The 26515-nt window shown below is 43.9% G+C and overlaps 1 protein-coding gene across 1 annotated transcript in view; it reads right to left on the bottom strand.

Moving 5' to 3' along the window:
* The window catches only part of NOC2L (NOC2 like nucleolar associated transcriptional repressor), a 79231-nt gene extending 55970 nt beyond the window's left edge, over window positions 1-23261 (bottom strand). Inside the window, exons 1-7 of the mRNA XM_079986903.1 lie at window positions 23071-23261; window positions 21375-21554; window positions 18522-18723; window positions 9195-9305; window positions 8780-8900; window positions 5679-5769; window positions 1878-1956 (exon numbers count right to left, since the gene is read on the bottom strand). Coding sequence (XP_079843029.1) covers window positions 1878-1956; window positions 5679-5769; window positions 8780-8900; window positions 9195-9305; window positions 18522-18723; window positions 21375-21554; window positions 23071-23090 — 804 coding nt within the window. The 5' untranslated portion in view covers window positions 23091-23261. The remainder of the gene's footprint in view (window positions 1-1877; window positions 1957-5678; window positions 5770-8779; window positions 8901-9194; window positions 9306-18521; window positions 18724-21374; window positions 21555-23070) is intronic.
* Between the last annotated feature and the right edge of the window lie 3254 nt (window positions 23262-26515).

Here is a 26515-nt window from a genome sequence, read left to right as displayed (position 1 = left end):
TTTCCTCTGGAGGCAACAACTATAGTTTATAGCTCTACCTCTCTTTCAAATCAGAACCAGTGAAGGAGGTGAAGGTCCTGTGTGAGTGTCTGGAGGCGGTTGGAGGATGGATGGCGGCTAATGGATTGAGGTTGAATCCTGACAAGACAGAAGTACTGTTCTTGGGGGACAGGGGACAGGCTGGCGTGGAGGACTCCCTGGTCCTGAATGGGGTAACTGTGCCCCTGAAGGACCAGGTGCGCAGCCTGGGAGCCATTTTGGACTCACAGCTGTCCATGGAGGCGCAGGTCAATTCTGTATCCAGGGCAGCTGTCCACCAGAAATGGCCCAGAAATGACAACTAATCCAGAATGAAGCAGCTAGACTGGTGACTGGGGGCGGCCACTGAGACCACATAACACCTGTCTTGAAAGACCTACATTGGCTCCCAGTATGTTTCCAAGCACAATTCAAAGTGTTGATGTTGACCTTTAAAGCCCTAAACAGCCTCGGCCCAGTATACCTGAAGAAGAGTCTCCACCCCCATCGTTCTGCCCGGACGCTGAGATCCAGTGCCGAGGGCCTTCTGGCGGGTCCCTCATTGCGAGAAGCAAAGCTACAGGGAACCAGGCAGAGGGCCTTCTTGATAGTGGCGCCCGCCCTGTGGAATGCCCTCCCATCAGATGTCTAAGAGATAAACAACTACCGTATTTTTCGCCCTATAGGACGCACTTTTTCCCCTCCAAAAATGAAGGGGAAATCTGTGTGCATCCTATGGGGCGAATGCAGGCTTTCGCTGAAGCTTGGAGAGCGAGAGGGGTCGGTGCACACCAATAGCAGCCTGCGGATAGCAGCCTGCTTGCCTGGAGCGCGGGGCGCCCTGAAGCAGAGCGCCCTGCGCTTCAGGAAGCTATCCGCAGCCTGGGGAGCCCGCGGGAGTTCCCGCAGGGCTCCCTAGGCTGCGGATAGCAGCCTGCTGCACAGAGCGCGGGGAACGCTGAAGCAGAGCGCCCCGCGCTTTGGGCAGACATCGAGCAGCCCCACAAGCTCGGGGGACAGCAGGGAGGTGCAGTGCCGCCATCCCGCTGTTCCCCGACCTGGTTTTGGGGGGGAAATAAAGGGGGGGAAATCCTTTATTTCCCCTCAAAAAAACTAGGTGCGTCCTATGGGCCAGTGCATCCTATGGGACGAAAAATACGGTACCTGACATTTAGAAGACATCTGAAGGCAGCCCTGTTCAGGGAAGTTTTTAATGTGCGACATTTTAATGTATTTTTAATCTTTGTTGGAAGCCGCCCAGAGTGTCTGGGGAAACCCAGCCAGATGGGCGGGGTACAAATAAATCATCACCATCATCATATCCGTTCCATAGCTCACTCCATCTTCTGCCCATTGGTCACAACAGACACAACTGCCCTGGGAGAGAACTCAGAGCCTGCTACCATCTGTAACTAGTGGAAAGGCATCACTCAGTCGTGGAGTATCTGCTTTGCACACAAGAGACCCCAGGTTCAATCCCCAACATCTGCAGGTGCGGCTGGGAGAGACTCCCTATCTGCAACCCTGCAGAGCCGCTGCCAGCCAACAAAGCATGATTGTGCAATGGGCTCAGTGTAAAGCGGCTTCCTACATCACTATCTCTTAAGGGCAGGGCCATATCGCAGCGGTACATCATCTGCCTTGAATGCAGAAGGTCCTAGGTTCAATCCCCGATATCTCCAGCTAGGGTTGGGAATGTCCCCTGTCTGCCACCCTGGACAGAGCTGCTAACAATCAATGCAGACAATACTAAGCTAGATGGCATCAGTGGTCTGACTCCATATAAGGCACTGTCACAGGGATGAGGAGTGACGGATGCAGTTTTTTAAACAAGTCCATCAACTCTCACCACCTTTTACCTGGATGGTACAGCCAAGATGAGTTTTGATGTCTAAGCGAAGCTTTCCCCAAAGCGGACTGGAAGAGGGAAGGACCATCCTAAAGAACAAAAGAAATATATTGTGTGTTATAATAATGAATAATAATAATTTATACCCCACCCATCCAGCTGGGTTTCCCCAGCCACTCTGGGTGGCTTCCAACAGAATATTAAAATACAATAGTCAGTTAAACATTAAAAGCGTCCCTAAACAGGGCTGCCTTCATATGTCTTCTAAAAGTCTGGTAGTTGTTTTCTCTTTGGCATCTAGTGGGAGCGCATTCCAAAGGGCGCGTGCCACTACCGAGAAGGCCCTCAGCACTGGACCTCAGTGTCCAGGCAGAACGAAGGGGGTGGAGACGCTCCTTCAGGTATACTGGACCGAGGCCGTTTAGGGCTTTAAAGGTCAGCACCAACACTTTGAAATGTACTCAGAAACGTACTTTAGGCATAGCAGCGCAAGATGAAAATTGGTGGCAGCTTTCCCGTGTGTTTATATGTGGAGGTGAGTCCATCATGGACCTGGGACACAGAGGGTGTTATTCAACTCAGAACAGACCTATTGAAATTAACGGACCTCACTTAGCGGTGCTCATTCTACCTGAGTAAAACTTAATTGACCACCTCGCAGAATTAGGTGCAGAAATCAGTATCCTAAGAACCACAACCTTCCATCTGCCCCTCCCATAGTTTCATTTTAAAACAAGCTTCTAGCCCTCGTCGCTAGGAAGGTTGGCTTCAAAGTGTCTGGACAATGGCCACTGAAATTTAGCATAAAATGTGCTAAATCTGCAAAGTTTAGCTAAAGTCTTGAGAATTTGGCTTTTCCTGGAAGGAATCCTAATAAAAATAAAACAGCAGTACAGACTATGCACACAACTGCGTAGATAAAATATGCCATCTATAGCATGCTGTCATGGTAAACTCGATTTCACTACAGGCCTTGGAGACAGGGAGATGCCACACCTATTTTATAGTAAGGGAGCAGAGGCAGAGAGGGCGTGAATAACTTGCTCAACACCATCCAGCGAATCCATGGCTGGCCTGACATTTGAACTCAGGACCTTTTAAGTACTAGCAGAATTTAACTGGTTAGCCCAGGTTGCATCCAACTGATGTCTCCTCAGAGCCGACCCACTGTAATAATTAAATCATGCTCAACAATCTCAACTGGTCTACTCTGAGTAGAACCAACTTTGGAACTCCCTGCCTATTGACCATAGGAAGGCACCTTCACTGTACTCTTTCTGGCACCTGCTAAAAACATTTTTATTTAGGCACAACCATTGGGACATGTAGAATGTTGGCAGGCATTTTGATTATGTTTTTATGTTTTGAATAGTTGTTTTCATCGATTATTCCATTGTTTCATTCTTTCTGTAAACAGCTTTTGAGGTTCAATTGCTTCTTACAATTAAGCAGTATATGAATTCGATGAAATAAAATTTTAAAATGCTCTTGAGTGGGAGGCCTCTTTTCATCTAACCTGGTCTGACCTTGTTTAGTTCAGGAAAGCTGCCAAGTATACCCAGAAGCCAAGTTCATGTGCAGAAAAGCATGCATGCAACACTAATCCCACACACCCAACCCCAAAAACCAAGCCAGATCGGATGGCAGCGCCAAAGAATGCAGTAGAATCAATGCCCGCAGCAAGCAATAAAGGATTAATTGTACCCTCCACTGACCCAGCTGTTTGCATTCATTCCCTGTTTGAGCTCGAAAATCCAACCCTGACTCCCAGACAAACCTTCAGCCACCTTTCTCACTCTGAGAGCACCATGATCCTTGAGCTCTGATGACATGAGGGTTTCTTGGGGATAGCCAGAACATTTGAGAAGAGAAGTAACAGATTGCAAGGGGACGGAAAGGTGCCTGGAACAGGGCATCCAGCCACTGGCAGATGGTACAGCACCTCATGTGCCCCCAGCACTCTGACAGGAACATAGGAAGGTGGCTTAGACAGAGCCAGACCATTTTTGGGCTACAACTTCTATCAGCGTCAGCCAAAGCATACTGGCTGGAGCCAAGGCGAGTTGTAGTCCAAGACAGAGGGCACCAGGTTGGGCAAAGCTGCCATAAACTAACTTTCATTTCTATGAAATTCTCTCCACAATTTCTCTCCTCTTCTCCAAGTACAGTTTTGATTACCGTTTTATGGTTGCTACAGTCTTGATATAAAAAAACAAACAAAAAGCTCCTTTCTGTAACCCTCCTGAAAAGGAAATGTTTTCGACCCTGAATGTTGGGATTACAAATCCATAAAATGAGTGAACACCAATATACACATGTAAACAGCCAGTAAGTAACAGATTACTCAGATTCAGTGGGTAGGGCTTGACTGATTTGTATAGTGCCTAGTTGTTGTTTTAATACAGTGGTTCTCAAAGGATGCAGCTCAAAGGGAAGGAGACGATGGGAAGATTCAAAGGCAATCAAAGAAATACACACACACACACACACAGAGAGAGAGAGAGAGAGAGAGAGAGAGAGAGAGAGAGAGAATATAGATATATTTTCAAAACAAGAGCAAGAGCATCAAGTGAGACCGATGACAATCCTAGCTGTGATCCAAAAATTACCATTTGAACAGAGTGCTGGAGAAGACGCATTTAATTTGACACCAGCAGCAGGCCAAACAAATCTCCAAAATATAAAGTTTGTCACCAATTACAGTGAGGGGGGGGGGGAAGTATTTGATCCCCTGCTAAATTTGCCTGTCATGGAGTGGTCATTTCTTCGTCAAGAGGGCAAATGGGCAAATTTAGCAAGGGATCAAATACTTTTACCCCGAGCTCTCCGAGTCCCTTTCTGGATGTCCCATGATCATATTATAAAGCAGTTGCGTTCTATGCCATGACAAGAATCTGGGAAGTTAGACACTGAAAGATCTGTAGCATTCTAAAAAAACCAAAAAAAAACACCCTGGGGGTGGGGGTTAAGAACATAAGGAGAGACTTGCTGGATCCGTCCAGTGGCCTATCTAGTCCAAAATCCTGTTCTCACCAGATGCTCCATGGGCTTCAAGTGACAAGAAATGAGATTCTGACTAAACACCAGGAAGAACTTTCTGACAGTAAGAGCTGTTCGACAGTGGTATGTTCTCCCCTGGGAGTTTGTGGACTTTCCCTTCCTTGGAGGCTTTTAAGCAGAGGATGGATGGCCATCTGTCACGGATGCTTTAGCTAAGATTTCTGCATTGCAGGGGGTTCGAATAGATGAGCCTTGGGGTCCCTTCCAACTCTACAATTCTATGATTTTATTGGGAAGACTGCATCCATGCTGGAGGAGACTCTTGAGAGTCCCATGGACTGCAAGAAGATCAAACCTATCCATTCTGAAGGAAATCAGCCCTGAGTGCTCACTGGAAGGACAGACCCTGAAGCTGAGGCTCCAATACTTTGGCCACCTCATGAGAAGAGAAGACTTCCTGGAAAAGACCCTGATGTTGGGAAAGATGGAGGGCACAAGGAGAAGGGGACGACAGAGGACGAGATGGTTGGACAGGGTTCTTGAAGCTACCAGCATGAGTTTGACCAAACTGCGGGACGCAGTGGAAGACAGGAGGGTCTGGCGTGCTCTGGTCTGTGGGGTCACGAAGAGTTGGACACGACTAAACAACAATATCCATGATCTGAAAGCAACAGCAACTCTCCTCAGATGCAATTCCTAGCAACTGGCGTTCAGAGGCATTCTGCCTCCAGCAGTGGAGATGAGACATAGCCATGGTTGTTAGTAGTCACTGACAAAGATTTATCCTCCAATTAAAAAAAACAAAACTTACTTGGATTTGTTTTTTGCAGCTTTCACCTGAAGCAATTTCTGCAGCAGTTTAAAAAGATCGCGAATGCAGAAGGACACCAGGGTATTGAACACTAAACAGGACAGAAAAACAAACCTATGTAACCAGACGTAACACTTCCTTTGCAGTAAGGAACAAAGCAGTTCTAGAACACACACAAGGCTGTGTGTGTGTGTTTGTGCGCACACGCATGTGTTTTATCTCTAAACTTCTACAATTAGGATTAATTTGACATCAACCCTCCTAGGAATCTCAGTGAGAACTTATTTTGCTTAAAAAGCAAGATCCCAGTCCTCAAGGTGATGAAGATACACGGCACAACTTTTGGTAAAAAGGGGGCGAATGGGTGTGGGAAGATGAGAACAGGACTTAAATTGATCAAGGAACTTTAAAGGGGGGGTTTAAAAAAAGCGGGGCAGCACTATCAAATAGAATGAACTGGAAGGTCAGCAGCATCTAACACTTAAGAATCACACAAAAGAAGTAAAATCCAAATTTGCATGCAAGTCTGAAAACATTTGCATCTTTTATCTCAACACCTACCTGACTGCCCTGTTATAAACAAACAAACAAATCATTTTGCAAAATGCCCAGCTGCCTAAATGAATGCATGCACCTACTGGGCCAATTATTAACCCTTGAACACAACTCAGAGGTGTGTGTGTGTGTGTGTGTGTGTGTGTCTACACACACACACACACACACACACACACACACACACACACACACAAACAAGGAGCATATCAGAATGTGTGGGGCACCCCCTGCAGAACCATTTGGGTAGGTGAAATAGCACTACAAAGTTTTAGCAATAACTGATGATCCTTTGGCTCCCCCTACTGGAATGGCTCCTGTATAGCCAGAGGGGTAGCTCTTAAATACCCTTTATACAGTCATACCTCGTGTTGCATTAGGTTCATGTTGCGTCTTTTCGGCTTGCAAACGCAGCAAACCCGGAAATGTATACTTCCGGGTTTTGCTGCACGTGTGTGCGCGCAGAAGCGCTCTATCGAGCATGCGCAGAAGCGGTGCTCTAGTTATGGGCTTTTCGAGGTGCGAACGGCACTCCAAAATGGATCGAGTCCGTAACTAGAGGTACCATTGTACAGGATAATATGATAACTATACAGGCCTCTCTGGCAGTGCCCATCTTTTCGTGGGGAGGACATGCCTTTAGTATTTCTATTTTTAATATGTTACTAGATAAGCATTTTGTATTATACGCCGTTTTATATTTTCCAGCTTTTAACATAGGAAGTTGCCTTATATAGGGCCAGGTAATTTGTCCACCCGGCTCAGAACTCTTTGCACTGATTAGCAGCAGCACTCCTGAGTTTCAAAGAGGGATCTTTTCCCAGCTCTGCTTGGGAGATGCCACTGGGAACTGAACCTGAGACCTCCCAAAGCAGGTGCTTTGCCCCTTCGCTACAGCACTTCCCCTGGGGCAGAGGGAACTGACTACAGGCACCTTTACAGAAAGGAAGTGAGTTCTCAGTGGACACCCTGCCGGCACAAGGGAATATGGAGGTCCTCCTACTTAATCTCACCTTAGAGGCAAAGTTTGAGAGGCAGCAGTTAAGCCTTCTCTAATACTGGTAGAGTGAAAAGTACATAATAAACAAAGAAAGAATGTTCCTGGTGATGCTACTTTGGGCTGCACTTGCAGCAGCAGAATCACATGACACAGGATCTTTTCGGACTACGCCATCCAAACCGCAGAAGGGACAACTTCGGGTTTTAACGACTTGCATGAATTTTGGTTTGGGAAGGCTTTCCCCAAAGGGTGACCCAGCCCTTTTATATAGTACCAGCTATGCAACTACGGGACGCGGCTGGCACTGTGGGTTAAACCACAGAGCCTAGGACTTGCCGACCAGAAGGTCGGCGGTTCGAATTCCCGCAACGGGGTGAGCTCCCGTTACTCGGTCCCTGCTCCTGCCAACCTAGCAGTTCGAAAGCACGTCAAAGTGCAAGTAGATAAATAGGTACCGTTCCGGCGGGAAGGTAAACGGCGTTTCCGTGCGCTGCTCTGGTTCGCCAGAAGCGGCTTAGTCATGCTGGCCACATGACCCAGAAACTGTACGCCGGCTCCCTCGGCCAATAAAGCGAGATGAGCGCCGCAACCCCTGAGTCGGTCACAACTGGGCCAAATGGTCAGGGGTCCCTTTACCTTTACGCAACTGCAGAAATGTTTGTCATTGCGCTTCTACTGCTTATTTAAGCTACCCCTTTTCCTGTTTCATCTTACTGTAGCTCCGAAGCATTTTAGGAATCTTCAAATAAAGAAATAAAAATGACACCCACACACCCTGACACCAGACATTATCGTCCTTGCATGGAGAACACTAGCAGTTTAGGGCTCTGGATCAGCCGTCTCTTTGATGTGCCACTTTCTAGATGTAACAGGTTTATTTCCTGACGGATTTCAAATACACTGGCCCATTCAGCCCAGTACCGTCTACCCTGACTGGCAGCAGCTCTCCAGGGTTTCAGGAAGGGAGTCTCTCCCAGGCCCATCTGGAGATGCAGGGATGAAACCTGGGACCTTCTGCAAGCGAATCAGATGCTCTGCCACCGAGCTATGACCGCTCCCCATTCAACCTCCTATATTGTGAATGGTAGGTAAAGGTAAAGGAACCCCTGACCATTAGATCCAGTCAAGACCGACTCTGGGGTTGCGGCACTCATCTCGCTTTATTGGCCGAGGGAGCTGGCATACAGCTTCCGGATCATGTAGCCAGCATGACTAAGCCGCTTCTGGCAAACCAGAGCAGCGCACGGAAACGCCGTTTACCTTCTCGCCGGAGCGGTACCTATTTATCTACTTGCACTTTGATGTGCTTTTGAACTGCTAGGTGGGCAGGAGCAGGGACCGAGCAACAGGAGCTCACCCCGTCATGGAGATTCAAACCGCCGACCTTCTGATCGGCAAGTCCTAGGCTCTGTGGTTTAACCCACAGCGCCACCCGCATTGTGAATGGTACAGTCCAGTAAACCCATGTGTCACACAATTCCGCTGCATGAGTAGGTTCTCTATCACCACTAGGGGCAAAAGGCAAGCATGAGAAAAGCTGGAAGCTCACCTGTGCCATCAGTGACTTTGTACTTTCCAGGTTCCAGCCCCGAGGCATCCCCCTTGGCTGTTACCACGCAGGCTTTGAAAGCCTGGGTGATCTCGTGGAAGAGCTTTGCTGTGAGCTGCTTCTGTAGAAAAGAGGACAGAGCAATGGGAAGATGATTAAGGAGAGACAGACAGATACAGCTTTCTTCGCGTCATTAAAAATTAAGACGAGGAATGTGGAAACCAACAGTCCCAGGGTGTAACAGTTCAGCCACCTTCGGCACGCTAGATATTAACACCAAAGAGAGTGTGCCGCATGTTTTCTTAGGATACTTGCTATAGGATGGGCACAAGGACAGGTGATCAGCACCCCAATTTAATCAGCGCTACCCTTAAAAAACGGAGGGGGAAGGAAATCAAATGGCCTCATCACTTGCCTCTGCAGCTGCTTTCCAATGCTCCACCATCTTCAAATTTACATTGATGAAGTCCACTTTTTTCCGTTTGCTGGTTTGCTCTTCTTCATCATCTTCATCAGAACTGGCTTCCTGCAAAAGATTTTACAATGGTGCCGAGAGGTTATCATAAAGACGTAATAAGCCATCAGCAGCAGGTTTTTCAGATACCTGGAAGGCAGATTTGGAAGAGGACTCTCTGCCTGTCTACTCACCCCTCAAATGCCATTGGAAGCTCAGTGGTTACAGCACATGCTTCGCTAAAAATAAAAAGAGCACATGCTTTGTATGCAAAAGGTCCCAGAGTTTCAATTGCTGGCATGCTTATGTAGGGCTGGAAAAGCCCAGCCTCATCCAAAACCTTGCAGACCTGATGGTTATCTGCACAGTCTTTTCCCCCACCTGGTGCTCTTCAAGAGGTTTTGGGTTACAACTCCCACACATCCCCCCCCCAAAAAAAAATCATGGTGGGCAGTCAGGGATGGAGAAAATAGTGGTCTTAAAGCATCTGGATAAAAGTGCCAAAGTGTCACAGCACAGAATGGCTGCCATGGGCAGCCAAAGTGTTATTTTAAAAAGGCAACAGTATTCCATAGTAATGAGTACTGTCAGAATAGAAGCCCTGATTATATCGCATAAACAGTCATGGCTTCCTCCAACGAATCCTGGAAGTGCCACTTGTTTTTGTTTTAATTGCTATTTAATTGAAAGGCTTTCACTTATACAGAAATGTGATAAAAGGATTTTTTTAAAAAAGTGGAAAAGAAAAAGTGTGCCAAAAGTAGAGTGTAACGCAGGCTTCCTCAACCTCGGCCCTCCAGATGTTTTGAGACTACAACTCCCATCATCCCTGAATGCTAGTCCTGCTAGCTAGGGATCATGGGAATTGTAGGCCAAAAACATCTGGAGGGCCGAGGTTGAGGAAGCCTGGTGTAATACATTAAGGAAATTCAATTTCATTTCTACAGCTGATGGTAAAGATATAAGTGATATTATTATCCTTACGTATGGCTGCTAATAACCTACTGCCTTCTGCATAAACCTGTTACAGATATCAATATATTCATCCGAAGTCTATGTCTATAGGCAATCCATTCATATGTTGCCAGTGTTATCATATTGTCAATCCATTGATTGGGAAGTGTCATTTGTAGCTCTGTGAGAGGAACAGGGGTCTCTTAATAACTTTCACCACCCTTCATAAACGTCACTTCCCAAAATTCTTTGGGGTAAGCCATGACTGTTTAAACTGGCATAATAGTGCTTTAAATGTGGACCAATAAGTCTATTAATTTCAGTGTGTTTACTCTGAGTAAAATTTAGTTGGCTAGAACCCACCAGTCTTAATCTCTGGCCCATTTAACATCCTAAATTAGATTACTCTCTAGGTGGAGTGATACAAACCAAAAATAACCATGATACAAATTTAAGAGTACCTGGAGGAAAAAAAATTCTGGAAAACCCACATCATTACTCCTAAGCTTTTTCCTAGAGCTCATGACATCAGCTAAAATTTTTACTACGATACTCAGAACTCCAGAGGGTGACCTCTGTAAGGAATTTTATCCAGGATATATATAGCCATTGTAAACCCTTGTACAATCTAACAGTACTCATGTGCCAACCAATTCAACCACTGAAGCACATTTATGGGCTGAATCTATCAACCAACAGCACTCTATTGTAGATGAGGTAAGATAATTTTGCTTTCAAGAGATTACGAAGCACAAGCTAGCTACCGCAAGACCCACCAGTGATGGCCACCAATGAGGATGGCTTCAGAAAAAGACTATATAGAGTAATTCATGGAGAGAGTTATCAAGGGCTGCTAGGCCACAATGGCTATGGTCGGCCTCTGCCGATGGAGAACGTTTATGCCTCTGAATGAAGACGAGCTGCTGGGAATCACAAGGGGGGAGACTGCTACTGTGCTCAGATCCTGCTTTCAAAGACGTATCAGGTTGCCCACTATGAAAACAGGATGCTGAACTAGCAGGGCAACAGGCCTGACCCAGCCCATTCCAACAATAGTCTTCCCAGGAGCTCTGGGAGGCCTTGCTCTTGGGTCTACTGAGACATGACAGGCAATGAGAGACAAGGGCTTTTCTGTTAAAAACCCATTTCCCCAAACTGCCTGCCTCAAGAGGTGTAAATGGTGCCATCTGTTTCCTTCATGGCATCAAGGGCATTTTTGACCAAACACCAAGGATTAATAATAATAATAATAACAGGAATAATACTAATAAAATTATTTGGAATAATAATAAAGTTGGAAGCCACTCTGGGCAGCTTCCAACAAACTGAAACACAGAAATACATCAAACATCAAAATATTCCCTAGCCTTCAGATGTCTTCTAAAGGCCTTTGGTCAAGGTTCAGTCTGACCCCCTCTCCCCTTTCATAAGAACTTGCATGAAAGTGGCCTCCCAATTTTTCTCACAGGCCCATATAAGTTCAGCACAGTTGGGCCTGGTGAGCATTTAAGGTCCCCAACCCTAATCTGCGGGTTGCCATCCGATTGGATTTTATTCCGATCCTGATCTGATTTTAGGATGTATTTTAATTGATTGCCTGATTTTATGTTAATGTGTTATACATTTGATGTTAGCCGCTCTGAGCCCGGTTTTGGCCAGGATATAAATAATAATAATTACTCATCTCCTTGACATCTGATGGGAGGGCTTCCCACAGGGCAGGCGCCACTACCGAGAAGGCCCTCTGCCTGGTTCCCTGTAACCTCACTTCTCTCCACATGCAGGCTGAATGATGGGGCTGGGAAAGCTCCTGATGCTGCTCTTTTATCTTATCTTGTTGCTCTGTGGTGCACTGTTTTATTGGTGTAGTTTTATTTTAAGGATTCCGTTATTTTTTAAAAATTGGCTACCACTAAATGTTAAAATGACAACTACATACTACTCAGAGAACACCCAGTGAAATAAATGGGCATAAGACAGTCAGCCTCATTCATTCTAGTATTCGGCTATATTTTATTCAGTGTAGACCTACTGAAATTAATCGACACAGCTTACTCATTTTTATTAATTTCAGTGGGCCTATTCCAAGTAACATTTAGTTGACCAACATCCTATCAATGTTAGAAACTCAGATATATAAGCCAGTTGCCAAAAGCACCTCTAACTTAGGTTACACAATGGAATGTCTATCTCCCTCTCTTTTTATTACAATTACAAAGCAAAAATTGAATTGTATATATTGTCAATGTTAATATATTTAATGATTCAGTTGCACATTTTACCAATTCCAGTCATCTTTTTTCAAAACACGCAAACTAATACACAATTCACACCAGTGACACATTTTCAATATCACATTTTTAATAGCAATTGCTACTGGGACACTATAAACCTATATGGGGCTTAGCCTTAGCAATAGCGGCCAACCATGTCATTTGAATAACTAATATTTATAAATACCAGTATATGTATGTGTGTGTGCGCATTATATAAAATATTGTGCTACACTTGTATGTAACACAGCTTTGTATGTCAGCAATATTTTATGTAGTGCTAGTGCTAAATCCATAAACCAATTATAAGTGGCATCATGATCATTACAGTAGTGTAACACTAATTCATTTGCTAAGATTACTGCACAATTTATTACGAGTACTGTGACAAGGACAAAAAACTGCAAAGTTTGTTACAAAAGGTGAATGAATAAATTGAACTTACATGTTTAATTTTGCTTATACAATTAAAAACATTGGTACCATACTTCAGTTTTGAAAATAGTCTTTTTAAAAGTCTGGTCTTCCAATATGCTCTATAGCAACATCCTTCCACCACAAATTAATTGCATTTTCAGGATTGAAAACCTCCAGGCTGGGGCCATTCATCTGGATCATTAGTAAGTCGTCAATGGTAGTCACAAGCCGACTATTCCAAATGTCTGTTTTAATCAGATTTAACTGGTTAAAGCCCCTCTCACATTCCGCAGTACTAAGTGGGAGAACCTGCAAAAAGTTCAAAACTTTACATATATTAATATATGAATCAGAAGCTGTTGACTCTGCTTGAAGACGCTGCCAAGCTTCTTCACATGTGATGACTCTCTTATTCCGAGCCCACACTTTAAAATCCTGATATTCCTCCATGATGGCTTCCTTGTCAACTTTTACACTGATAGGCAACGCTTCCATCAGTTCACTCAATTCTTTTTCTCCATGGTTACTTGTAGACGAGTCCCTTTCACCGACTGGCTCGGGTACATTGCATGGGTCAAATATTTCCACATTTCGTAGAAATCTGTCGTTTCTGATACTGTCCAACCGTTTGTCTATTCCTTCCACAATTGAACTCAGCAAGACACGTCGATCTTCCTCAAAGCACTCAATTTCGCTTGCACTACAAACAATTTTCACACCTCTGTACACTAACACACCGTCTTCCAATTGCACAGTACTTTCGAATTTTCGCAGCTGAGGGCCACTTTCTTTCACCATCCTCCGCAGCCTTTCTCTTGCCGAAGCCAAACTGATTTCAACATCATTAACCGACACACACTTCCTCTGAAACGCCTCAGATAGTCTCAGGAGTGTGTTCAAAACATCGTGCATGAGAAACAAAAACCTTACAAACCGTTCCGACTTCAAACGCTCCAAGTACTCCTTCAGTTCTGCCTCCTTCCAGTCCAACTCTGCACCAGAACCACTCACAATCTGCTCCAAATCTGCCACCACTAGTGGGAGATTGTTTGCTAATGCCTTCACAATGCGGTTCTTTGACTGCAACCAGCTGCTTCTGCGAATACCTATGTGGCGAAGCACTTTTTCACTCAGTACTTCATCAATATCTTTCAGCACCTTCGTTCTTTCAGGACGACTGTAGTAAAATGTGTATATACCACACACAACATCTTCGGCGACCCTAGCAAATTTTACACACTTGAAGGCATCGCCTATCGCAAGCTCCAGTCGGTGAGCTACACAGTGCACTGCCACTAAACCTGGACAGTTGTCCTGGAACTGTTTTGCTATGCCAGACACAGTCCCCATATTAGCACCGGCCCCATCGAAACTTATCGCCGTTAGCTTGCTTTTCCAGTCAGGTACGTAGTCACGGAGAACTGACTCAATTGCAGATGTCCCATCTACTGCATTCTCACTAGTACATTCCCTAATGGCTCCATAACTGCACTTCAGTCCACCTTCAAATATATAATAAAAGTAAATTATATCAGATGCCGCAGCCAACCTATCCGTTGAGCCGTCAGCCAAAATCCCAAAGAACTCTGCTTTACTCAATTTGTCCCTGAGGTCCAGACGCAGGCTTTCAGCAATGTAATGCACGATCTGTTTGGCCGCCTCGTCTTATACCAATCTTCCTCAGGAGCACACATATCATTGGGAAGAGCTCAAATGAAAGGTTCTCCTTTGCAACAAAGTATGCAATGTTGAACAGCTTCTCCACCTTCATGCGCAAATCACTGTCCATTGTTTTTAATGTCTGTGCCATTGGGCTTGACTTGGCAGATTCATCTGCTTGGTGAGTAGCAGATGCACCATGTTTTCTTATCTGAAAAAGTTAAGAAAAATGAAATTATTATTATTATTCATTTCATTCCTAAACCGCTTTGTATTTTAAATTTTAAAAATCTCAAAGTGGTTTACACCACTTTAAAACATCAAACAAAACAATCCAGGATAAAGCATTACTGAACAGCACTTGTTTGCCTTTCTGCAGTCCATCTCTGCTCATGGTAGGAGGAGGAATGGTAATTCAATTCCAACAGCAAGTGAGGCTTGGTGTGCAGCATTTGGACAACCAGCCTTGGGGCTCCATGGGCTCTGAAACATCAGCCATGGGAGCCTGGTCCAATTACCCTGCTGGTGGTATCACAGCCCCAGTCCCAGCAAGCTCCTCCTCTGCCAACTCTCTGAGCACAAGGAAGACTTTCCAGGTCATTTGTGTGTGAGAGAATGAAGAGTCCTGGCCACCCCACACAGACTTTGTAAGAGTTCGTGGCATTATTAATTACAGATAAGAGCATGCTGCAATTTTTAAAACAGGAACAGATGAAAGCATATGGACAAAAAATAAATGAACAACCCCCCCCCCAAAAAAAACCCACCCTACAGCATTCATCACTTTTATTTCATCAAAGAGGTAGTTAAAGCAGCAGGCTATTTGTCTGAATGCATGGAGTCTTGCAAGGATAATGTCACACGAAAAACAGAAAGACAAAAAAACAGAGGAGCTGTGCAGATGTAGCACCCACCTCGGGCTATAATTCTTCATAGGTTTCCATCATTTTTGATGCAGTAGTAGAGCAGCAAGTTAAGACATATGCAAGCTAGGAGGTGTTTGTGCCTACGTCTGGTTTTAGCTGCAAAAGTAACTTGCAGCCTAATAATAATAAGGAAAAAATGGTCATATTAAAATCTGCCACTGTTAATGGCTGGTTTCCTCCAAACTTTCCTGCAGCTGGAAGTTCGGCCATTAAGCACAACTTGCAACCACCAGCTGGTTGCAAGCACAACTTGAAACCACTGACTGGTTACTAACAAAGCTGCAGTCTTCTGGGTGATCGTACATATGCAATTAGCATGCGCAAAGTGAATACTCATGAATGTAGAAAGTGCTTTTATTTGTAGAACCTTCCTTAACATTGCAAACTGGTGTAAGTGTCCAAGACTGGTGTGAAGCTGCTCTTAGTAGGGCGCATCCACAATATTATGGCCACAATTGCAAGTTTAGCTCTAGGGCTTTACTGGATAGTGTATTAAGAGTTTTGGATTTTTTACTTGCACAAAAGCAAATGTTTTAAGCCTAATCCTTATTCATGCCACAATGCATCCATAGCGATTCCACAAGTGCATCACTGTGCTGGTGGTAGGTTGGAAGGTGGAAACATAGGAGAATGCAAATGACAACTGAATGAGTCCCATAGTTATGCCAAACAAGGATCCCTTCTCAGGAAAATTAAATAAAAAACCTTGCGCACCTTAGGTCAAATTTAAATGTACATTTGTTATACGAAAACATGGGGTTGACTTTAAAGTCCAACTTCCCATCAAGGGACCTAACATCCCATAAGTTCATGTTTCGGTCAGAGAATGTGAGGAGGGCAGGAACCAGGAGGCAAATGCAAGGCTGATCTTTATTGTTCTGCTCGCAAATGGAGGGAGGTGGGGAAGGAAACCCAGAGCAGAAGGGTCTAACTGGTTCAAAGACGCATGGAAATTGCCCAGCCCCTTAGCCAGCGACCACCCAAAAGCATAATGCAAAAGTCACACAAATGGGTTGTGCATGTAAATCAGACTAAGCTCAGAGATCAAATTTCTCATCCCAAACATCCTTAAAAGTCTGTCAGTCATAGATTAGGATACATGCTAATTGCTTTCCTGGAGAATTCTATTTAAATGCTGTTCTCATTTATCCATAGAGTCTACGGCCAAAGAACTGTCTCCATTTACATAGCAGATACCCCTTTGTCAGGTCCATTTTGTGTTTTATTTTTTGCAGAGGGCTGACAGAAGTTAAACCATTTACAGGTTTGAGGTATTTGCAAGTGAAAAGAACTCATCCAGTCTATATTGGGAAAGTTTTTATCAAGACCTTCCTGTTACCTATTTGGGAGGGAGTCTCACAGTTCCACTGGAGGCTAAAAATAGCCCTGCTTTTGCCCTAAGTTATATCCACTAAAATAAACTGTCTATTTTTCAAGGCGATATTTCCTAAATTGTTGAAGGTTGAAGAATTGGTATTTCCCGGGGTGGGGGAGGCTGCTAGGTGTTTGCACCTTAAAATTCGTGTAACACATTCAAAGCACCACAATTAACCGGAAACTAAAGTACTATCTTAAAGATTTCAAAATATAGTTACAAAGGATGTAACTATAGACTGTGCATTTAATAACGCAGAACCGCTAACAAAAAGAATCTTAAACATCTCAAAAGGAGACATTGCTAAAGGATATAATATATAATATAAACTGTACATTTAAAACAGCATAATTAACAAGAGAATAAAATACTATCATGAGCATATAATATATCCTGCTTTTCACAGCATCTGGATCTTAAAGCAGCTTCTGGGCTCCCTGAGAATTTAAATCACTTAGTCCTCTTAAGTCAGATGTCACTCACTTCCTTCCCTATCACAAAACTGTCACATTTAGCAAATGTAGAAAATCGTATATGCAGAATAGAACTATAAACTCACCAGTTCATTATTAAATGTCGCGCGGTCTTTCTCAAAACTTGCGTCCTCGGCCTGGGAAAACTCTTTGCAGACACAGCATATCATAACATCAATAAAACATCTCCAGCCATGGATTTTCTTGCTCGCCTCCGAGGTCTTCCTCTTGGGTCCCACTGCCTTCCGAGGCCAGACAGGTGACAAGAGACAAGGCCTTTTCTGTCATGGCCTGTCTCCCATAATTCTCTGCCTCAAGAGGTGCAAATGGTGACACCGTGTTTTCTTCATAGCATCAAGAGTTCCCCTCCCTCCCTGCCGGAGACTGAGGCTTCATGCCGCCATTTTGTTTTATCGTTGTGTGGTGTATTGTTTTATTGTGATCTGTTTTTAAGGAATCAATGCTTTCTAAAATGCCATTTTAAAATGTGGTTGTAGCCAACCAAATCCTACTCAGAGAACACCCGCTGAAATACATGGGCCTAAGACAGGCAGCCCCACTCATTCCAGTGGGTGGTATTCAGCTAAGTTTTATTCAGCATAGACATACTGAAATTAATGGACATAGCATACACATTTTCATTAATTTCAATGGGTCTATTCTAAGTAACATTTAGCTGAGCACCACGAAATGGGTCTAACCTAAGTAAGGACTAACAGTGGGTCAGTATTTTTTTTTTTTACTTGTGGATTGCAGAGTTATTGTTTTATTGTGTTTTAACTATTTATTTTTGCTTTTACCTTGTATTTTTATATTGTGAATCACCCTGCAATCTTATGATAAAGGGCGGTATATAAGTCAAATAAATAAAATGATTAGTCACTTGTTACAAAAAACAAACAAACCTGTATCCAAACAACTCATGAAAAATAAAGAGTCAGGATGAAGCAAAAAACATAGAATGGCTTAAAACAAAGCCATTACAAAGACCCGTAAACAGACCCACTGAAGCAGCAAAACCTCAGCAGCAGAAAGCAGGAATAAACTGAAATATTCATCGTAATCTGTCAAATACCATGGGGAAGAGAGAGGTATTCAATGGGCACTAAAATTATGTTAAGGGCGTCACTAGGTGGACCTGATGCAACTGTCCAAGAGTATCACTGAAAATCAGCTTATACATGTTTTTTTAAAAAACAGAAACAAATCACCTCTAGTTTTTCTGGCAACACGTGAAGCCCATCCTCTTCATCAGAGCTATCGGAGGCATCGAAATTCAGCAGTGTGCGGTCGTTTTCTTCCAAGAATTTGTAAAATTCCGGATCCCGTTCCTTCAACCGGGAGAGCTGGTCTTTGTGTTGGGAAGCCTTCCCTGTCTTCACTTTCCTGATCAGGGGAGAGGAATTGTGGTTTCTTTAAAATAAAATAAAAATCAATAGCTGACTTTGAAAGTACAGAGATTTAGAAACAATTGCTTATAACTTGGATGTACAGTGGTACCTCGGGTTAAGAACTCAATTCGCTCTGGAGGTCCATTCTTAACCTGAAACTGTTCTTAACCTTAGATTAGCTTCAACCAGAGCCAGGGCTTTTTCCACACTGGCTCCGGCCTGGTGGAACGCTCTGTCTCATGAGACCAGGGCCCTACAGGATTTGATTTATTTCCGCAGGGCCTGTAAGACAGAGTTGTTCTGCCTGGCCTTTGGCTTGGAGCCAATTTGATTCCCTCCCCCTCTTTTTCCTTTCTCCTCCTGCGATGAGGCTGCATTTTAATGTTTCAATATTTTAATCTTGTTTTTAAGTTGTATTCATTCAACTTGTTTTTATTATTGCTTGTTAGCTGCCCTGAGCCCGGCCTTGGCTGGGGAGGGCGGGGTATAAATAAAAAATATTATTATTATTATTATTATTATTATTATTATTATTATTAACCTGAGGCACCACTTAGATAATGGGGCCTCCCACTGCCGCTGCGCTGCCACCACGTGATATTTCTGTTCTCATCCTGAAGCAAAGTTCTTAACTCAAGGTACTATTTCTGGGTTAGCGGAGTCTGTAACCTGAAGCGTCTGTAACGAGGTACCACTGTACATTTCAGGGGTTTGGCACACAACCGTTTGAAATTGTAACTAATTTAAGAAGAGCCTGGCTGCTGATCAGGCCAAAGGCCCCTCTAGTCCAGCATCCTGTTCTCACAGCAGCCAACCAGATGCTTATAGGAAACTTGCAAGCGAGACCCAAACACAGCAGTACTCTCCTGCCTCTAACTGCGCAGAAAGAGCATAGTCATTGTGGCTAGAAGCCAACGACAGCCTCAATCTCCATGACTTTCTCTAATCCTCTTTTAAAGTTGGAGACCATCATCGCCTCCAGGGAGAAAACAACCTTTCTCCCTCCTCTATGTGATATATATAAAAGGATGTCACATAGAGGAGGGAGAAAGGTTGTTTTCTGCTGCTCCAGAGAAGCGGACACGGAGCAATGGTTCCAAACTACAAGAAGATTCCACCTAAACATTAGGAAGAACTTCCTGACAGTAAGAGCTGTTCGACAGTGGAATTTGCTGCCAAGGAGTGTGGTGGAGTCTCCTTTGGAGGTCTTTAAGCAGAGGCTTGACAACCATTATGTCAGGAGTGCTCTGATGGTGTTTCCTGCTTGGCAGGGGGTTGGACTCGATGGCCCTTGTGGTCTCTTCCAACTCTATGATTCTATGATTCTATGAGATCAAGTTCCATAGTCTATGTGCTGCATGGAGTACTTTTTAAAAATCTGCCCTGAACCTTCCAAGATTCAGCTTCACTGCATGTCCACGAGTTCTACTGTTATGGGAGAGGCAGAAAGTATTTCCTCTACCCACTTTCTCCATGCCATGCATAATTTTATAATCTTGTCAAGTCACCTCTTATTCGTCTTGTCTCTATCTTTTTTTAATTTCAATGGGTCCCCTCTAAGTACATCTGAATATAGTTGTACCTTGGTTTTCAAACAGCTTAGTTCTCGAATGCTTTGGCTCCCAAACGCCGCAAACCCAGAAGTGAGTGTTCCGATTTGCAAACTATTTTTGGAAGCCGAACGTCCAATGGGGCTTCCACAGCTTCCAATTGGATGCAGGAGCTTCCTGCAGCCAATCAGAAGCCGCGCCTTGGTTTCCAAACGTTTTGGAAGTCGAATGGACTTCTGGAACAGATTCTGTTTGACTTCCAAGGTATAGTTATAATGGAGAAAATTATGCATAATTTTCTTCATTATAACAAGGGCTAGAACCACCAGACACTTTTTATGACTTGGTGTTCTTTCATTACATATACAGCAGAACCATCATTTTCAAGACGACTCTTCTCACAAGGCTGGCAAATCTGGAACTATATTTGATAAACTGATAACGCTGATAAGTCTTTACTTGGGCTTTTTTTTTTTTTTACCCATGTGCAACTGCACTCATTCTACATGCCTATTTTATAGATTTGTTTTTCATCTTCTAATTTTCATCTGTTGCTGTATTTGCTCTCTGTTTTACAGTGGTACCTCGGGTTACATACGCTTCAGGTTACAGACTCCGCTAACCCAGAAACAGTACCTCGGGTTAAGAACTTTGCTTCAGGATGAGAACAAAAATCGTGCTCCGGCAGCACAACGGCAGCAGGAGGCCCCATTAGCTAAAGTGGTGCTTCAGGTTAAGAACAGTTTCAAGTTAAGAACGGACCTCCGGAACGAATTAAGTACTTAACCCGAAGTACCACTGTATATACATTATAAAATGAAAAAACAAAACATTATGGGGGGGAAGCTCTGAGTAAACCGTAGTTGGATATCATTTATTTTATTTTTTATTTGAACAAGTCATATACCCTCAAACTACAAGAGTATCCAAGCGCTTTACAAAGATGAAATATATAAAATAAAAATTAGCTAAAACTATTACTCTAATGCACTGTACTTCACTGTATTTCAAATGTTTTTAAAACAAAAAAAAAGTATTTTCTGCGGTTTGTTTTGTACATTTCAAAATGTTATGAAAAGCATTTTAGAAAATTCTAAAAACAAGGAATGTTTTCCTTTCTTACTTTTCCACGGCTTTCAATTTTACCCCCCCTTTCTTCTTGACGGGGGCCTTCCCATTCTGGCTGAGCTTTTTATGAACCCCATCCTCTCTGGAATTCAAGGCTTCCTCCTGCAACTCGTCATCCGCATCAGAATCAAATCCGGAAGTCAGGAACTCATCCACACTCAGCTCAGCGAGTTTTCTATTCCCAGGGAGGCAAGGGACAAAATGGGTAAACAAAAGACAAAGAACAGAGTTTCAAAAAACAAGAGAGGTGTGATCATCGCTGGAAAAATCAGCCTTTCAGATGTCAAGAGCATCATCTAAGGACCATAGCTCAGGATTGAATGGCCACAAGCCTGGGCAAACAGAGGACTTTCTTACCCCATTCTTTGAGTTGTAATGGTCTGACTGCACTGGCTACTAATCCTTATTTATTAATTAAATGTATTTGTTTAAATTATGTATATAACATCAGTTGGTTGTAATGCATCTTTGGGGGGGGGGGGTTTGTCTGTCTGTTTGGTTGTAAGTCACTTTGGAGAAAGCAACTAACAAATTTAAAGAACTGTGAGGCGAAAGAGACTTTCTGCTGTTCATCAGGCAATGGCTTTTTCCACCTGCCTTACCCCACCTTTCAGCTCTAGCTAGGAGCCTTTCCCAAACCATGACTTTTGAGAACAGCAGAAGCAGCTGGGAGGAAAGAAGTTCAAGGATATTTTAAAACAATTAATTTTATAAGTTATGAATCCTTGTTTCTCAATGTGATCCTTTTACACGGTTTTGCATGTTTTGTGGTGTTTTGTGCATTGTGACTTGAAGTTATTTTTACTGTCGTTTAGCAATTGTATCAGATTAGTTTCTGGGTTCAATTCAAAGGGCTGGTTTTGACCTATAAAACCTTATGTGGCCCAGAACCCTGAATACCTCAAGGTGACTGTAAGTTGTTTTAAACCGTTTTTAACATTGCATGTTAATTTTATGTAACCCACCCTGAAACCTAGTAAGAAGTCTGCTGGGTCAGGACAATGGCCCATATAGTTCAGCACTGTTTCTCAGGAAAAAAAGAAAATAATTCCTACAGTGTTCAATGAAATGAATTCCCAGCTTTTTGTATTATTGTTGTTGTTGTTGCTATTAATTTATCTGTATATCTACTTAAGGCCAAAGCAGATTCCTAAGCGAAGTATAAAAACCCAACTACGTAAAGATTAAAATATGAGCACCTGTAATTAAAACACACGATATAAACAACTCCATGAACACTGATCATGAAGACACACAAGTAGCTAATTCCAATAAAAACAGATCCAGGGATTAGAAGATGAGAAATTGTTCCATTAACTTCCCAGGTGTTCCTTGCAGCCCCCACGATTTAGGGAAATTCGCAAACACGCGCAGGGGAAACGGATTATAACTTCCATTACTCTCTTTCTCCATAGCCCGAATTACCGCAAACCATGCAAACCCTCCAAGGGGACAGCTGGGAGATATCTTGGGAGCGAGCACATTTGCAAAGCTAAGGTGGGACCGGTCCGGTTTCAAAATGGAGGCGGGACCGCGTGATAAGATTCCTGCATTGCTTAAGCATTTGGGCTCGACGACCCTCGGGGATTCCTTCCAACTCTACCATTCCATGATATTATGCATCTTTTCTAGAAAAAGAGCTAGCTCTGTTAAACCCCTGCGAGGCTACCTGGCTGCAAAGCCACACTCACCTCTTGCTGGAAGCGGCCATGCTTTGCGCTCGCGCCTCCGTCCGGTCCCAGCGGCAGCAACGTGGTCCGGGCACTTCCTCTCCCAAAATGCAACAGTAGCAAAGAGGAGGAGGAAGAAAGAGGAGGAGGAGGAGACTGGAAGAGAAGCCGGCCCCGGTTGATCTTTAGGTTCACGGGCCCGGCGAGAGGAGGGAAAGAAACGGAATCAGGCTTTGAACAGGGCACGGAGCGGGCGGGCGCGTTTGCGCACACACATACACACACACAAAACCGATTCCGGGGAAATGTTGCACCGTTGAATTTCACAGCTTGGAGTTGTGTGCGCGCGCGGATGTGTCTTTTCTCGTACCCACTGCAGGCTCTCAGATATTTAGAGGTGCCAAGGGACTGTTGCAAGAGTGATAGGGAACGGTGGGGACTCGCCCAAAGTAGAGCTTGAGAGACGTAGTGACTGCTGTGCACAACAAGCATTCAATGCACATCCCTTCCGCGCCCAAAGAAGAAGAAGAGTTTAGACTTGATATCCCGCCTTTCACTACCCTTTGTTGTTGTTGTTGTTTAGTCGTTTAGTCGTGTCCGACTCTTTGTGACCCCATGGACCAGAGAACGCCAGGCACTCCTGTCCTCCACTGCCCCCCGCAGCTTGGTCAGACTCATGCTGGTAACCTCGAAAACACTATCCAACCATCTCGTCCTCTGTCGCCCCCTTCTCCTTGTGCCCTCCATCTTTCCCAACATCAGGGTCTTTTCCAGGGAGTCTTCTCTTCTCATGAGGTGGCCAAAGTACTGGAGCCTCAGCTTCACAATCTGTCCTTCCAGTGAGCACTCAGGGCTGATTTCCTTCAGAATGGAGAGGTTTGATCTTCTTGCAGTCCATGGGACTCTCAAGAGTCTCCTCCAGCACCATAATTCAAAAGCATCAATTCTTCGGCGATCAGCCTTCTTTATGGTCCAGCTCTCACTTCCATACATCACTACTGGGAAAACCATAGCTTTAACTATACGGACCTTTGTTGGCAAGGTGATGTCTCTACTTCTCAAGATGCTGTCTAGGCCTGTCATTGCCCTTCTCCCAAGAAGCAGGCGTCTTTTAATTTCGTGGCTGCTGTCACCATCTGCAGTGATCATGGAGCCCAAGAAAGTAAAATCTCTCACTGCCTTCATTTCTTCCCCTTCTATTTGCCAGGAGGTGATGGGACCAGTAGCCATGATCTTTGTTTTTTTGATGTTGAGCTTCAGACCATATTTTGCACTCTCCTCTTTCACCCTCAATAAAAGGTTCTTTAATTCCTCCTCACTTTCTGCCATCAAGGTTGTGTCATCTGCATATCTGAGGTTGTTGATATTTCTTCCGGCAATCTTAATTCCGGCTAGGGATTCATCCAGCCCAGCCTTTCGCATGATGAATTCTGCATATAAGTTAAATAAGCAGGGAGACAAAATGCAGCCTTGTCGTACTCCTTTCCCAATTTTGAACCAGTCAGTTGTTCCATATCCAGTTCTAACTGTAGCTTCTTGTCCCACATAGAGATTTCTCAGGAGACAGAGGAGGTGATCAGGCACTCCCATTTCTTTAAGAACTTGCCATAGTTTGCCATGGTCGACACAGTCAAAGGCTTTTGCATAGTCAATGAAGCAGAAGTAAATGTCTTTCTGGAACTCTCTAGCTTTCTCCATAATCCAGCGCATGTTTGCAATTTGGTCTCTGGTTCCTCTGCCTCTTCTAAATCCAGCTTGCACTTCTGGGAGTTCTCGGTCCACATACTGCTTGAGCCTTCCTTGTAGAATTTTAAGCATAACCTTGCTAGCGTGAGAAATTAGTGCAATTGTGCGATAGTTGGAGCATTCTTTGGCACTGCCCTTCTTTGGGATTGGGATGTAGACTGATCTTCTCCAATCTTCTGGCCACTGCTGAGTTTTCCAAACTTGCTGGCATATTGAGTGTAGCACCTTAACAGCATCATCTTTTAAAATTTTAAATAGTTCAGCTGGAATACCATCACTTCCACTGGCCTTGTTATTTGCAGTGCTTTCTAAGGCCCATTTGACTTCACTCTCCAGGATGTCTGGCTCAAGGTCAGCAACCACACTACCTGGGGTATATGAGACATCCGTTTCTTTCTGGTATAATTCCTCTGTGTATTCTTGCCACCTCTTCTTGATGTCTTCTGCTTCTGTTAGGTCCTTTCCACTTTTGTCCTTTATTATGGAAATCTTTGTACGAAATGTTCCTTTCATATCTCCAATTTTCTTGAACAGATCTCTGGTTCTTCCCATTCTATTGCTTTCCTCTATTTCTTTGCATTGCTTGTTTAAGAAGGTCTTCTTGTCTCTCCTTGCTATTCTTTGGAAATCTGCATTCAATTTCCTGTATGTTTCACGATCTCCCTTGCATTTTGCTTGCCTTCTCTCCCCCGCTATTTGTAAGGCCTCATTGGACAGCCACTTTGCTTTCTTGCATTTCCTTTTCATTGGGATGGTTTTCGTTGCTGCCTCCTGTATAATGTTACGAGCCTCCATCCATAGTTCTTCAGGCACTCTGTCCACCAAATCTAAATCCTTAAACCTGTTCCTCACTTCCACTGTGTATTCATAAGGGATTTGACTTAGATTGTATCTTACCGGCCCAGTGGTTTTTCCTACTTTCTTCAGTTTAAGCTTGAATTTTGCTGTAAGAAGCTGATGATCTGAGCCACAGTCAGCTCCAGGTCTTGTTTTTGCTGACTGTATAGAGCTTCTCCATCTTTGGCTGCAGAGAATATAATCAATCTGATTTCGATGCTGCCCATCTGGTGATGTCCATGTGTAGAGTCGTCTCTTGTGTTGTTGGAAAAGCGTGTTTGTGATGACCAGCTTGTTCTCTTGACAGAACTCTATTAGCCTTTGCCCTGCTTCGTTTTGATCTCCAAGGCCAAACTTGCCAGTTGTTCCTTTTATCTCTTGACTCCCTACTTTAGCATTCCAATCCCCTATAATGAGAAGAACATCCTTCTTTGGTGTCACTTCTATAAGGTGTTGTAAGTCTTCATAGAATTGGTCAATTTCAGTTTCTTCAGCACCAGTAGTTGGTACATAAACTTGGATTACTGTGATGTTAAAAGGTCTGCCTTGGATTCGTATCGAGATCATTCTATCATTTTTGAGATTGCATCCCAGTACAGCTTTTGCCACTCTTTTGTTGACTATGAGGGCCACTCCATTTCTTTTACGGGTTTCTTGCCCACAGTAGTAGATATGATGGTCATCCGAACTGAATTCACCCATTCCCGTCCATTTTAGTTCACTGATGCCCAGGATGTCAATATTTATTCTTGCCATCTCATTTTTGACCACCTCCAACTTACCCATGTTCATGGTTCTTACATTCCAGGTTCCTATGCAATATTTTTCTTTACAGCATTGGACTTTCCTTTCGCTTCGAGGCATATCCGCAACTGAGCGTCCT

Source organism: Podarcis cretensis (genome assembly GCF_951804945.1).
Source record: "Podarcis cretensis genome assembly, chromosome: 8".
In the NCBI taxonomy this organism is placed as follows: Eukaryota; Metazoa; Chordata; class Lepidosauria; order Squamata; family Lacertidae; genus Podarcis; species Podarcis cretensis.
The sequence above is the reverse complement of the archived record's forward strand: the minus strand, read 5'-3'. Positions and strand labels throughout refer to the sequence as shown.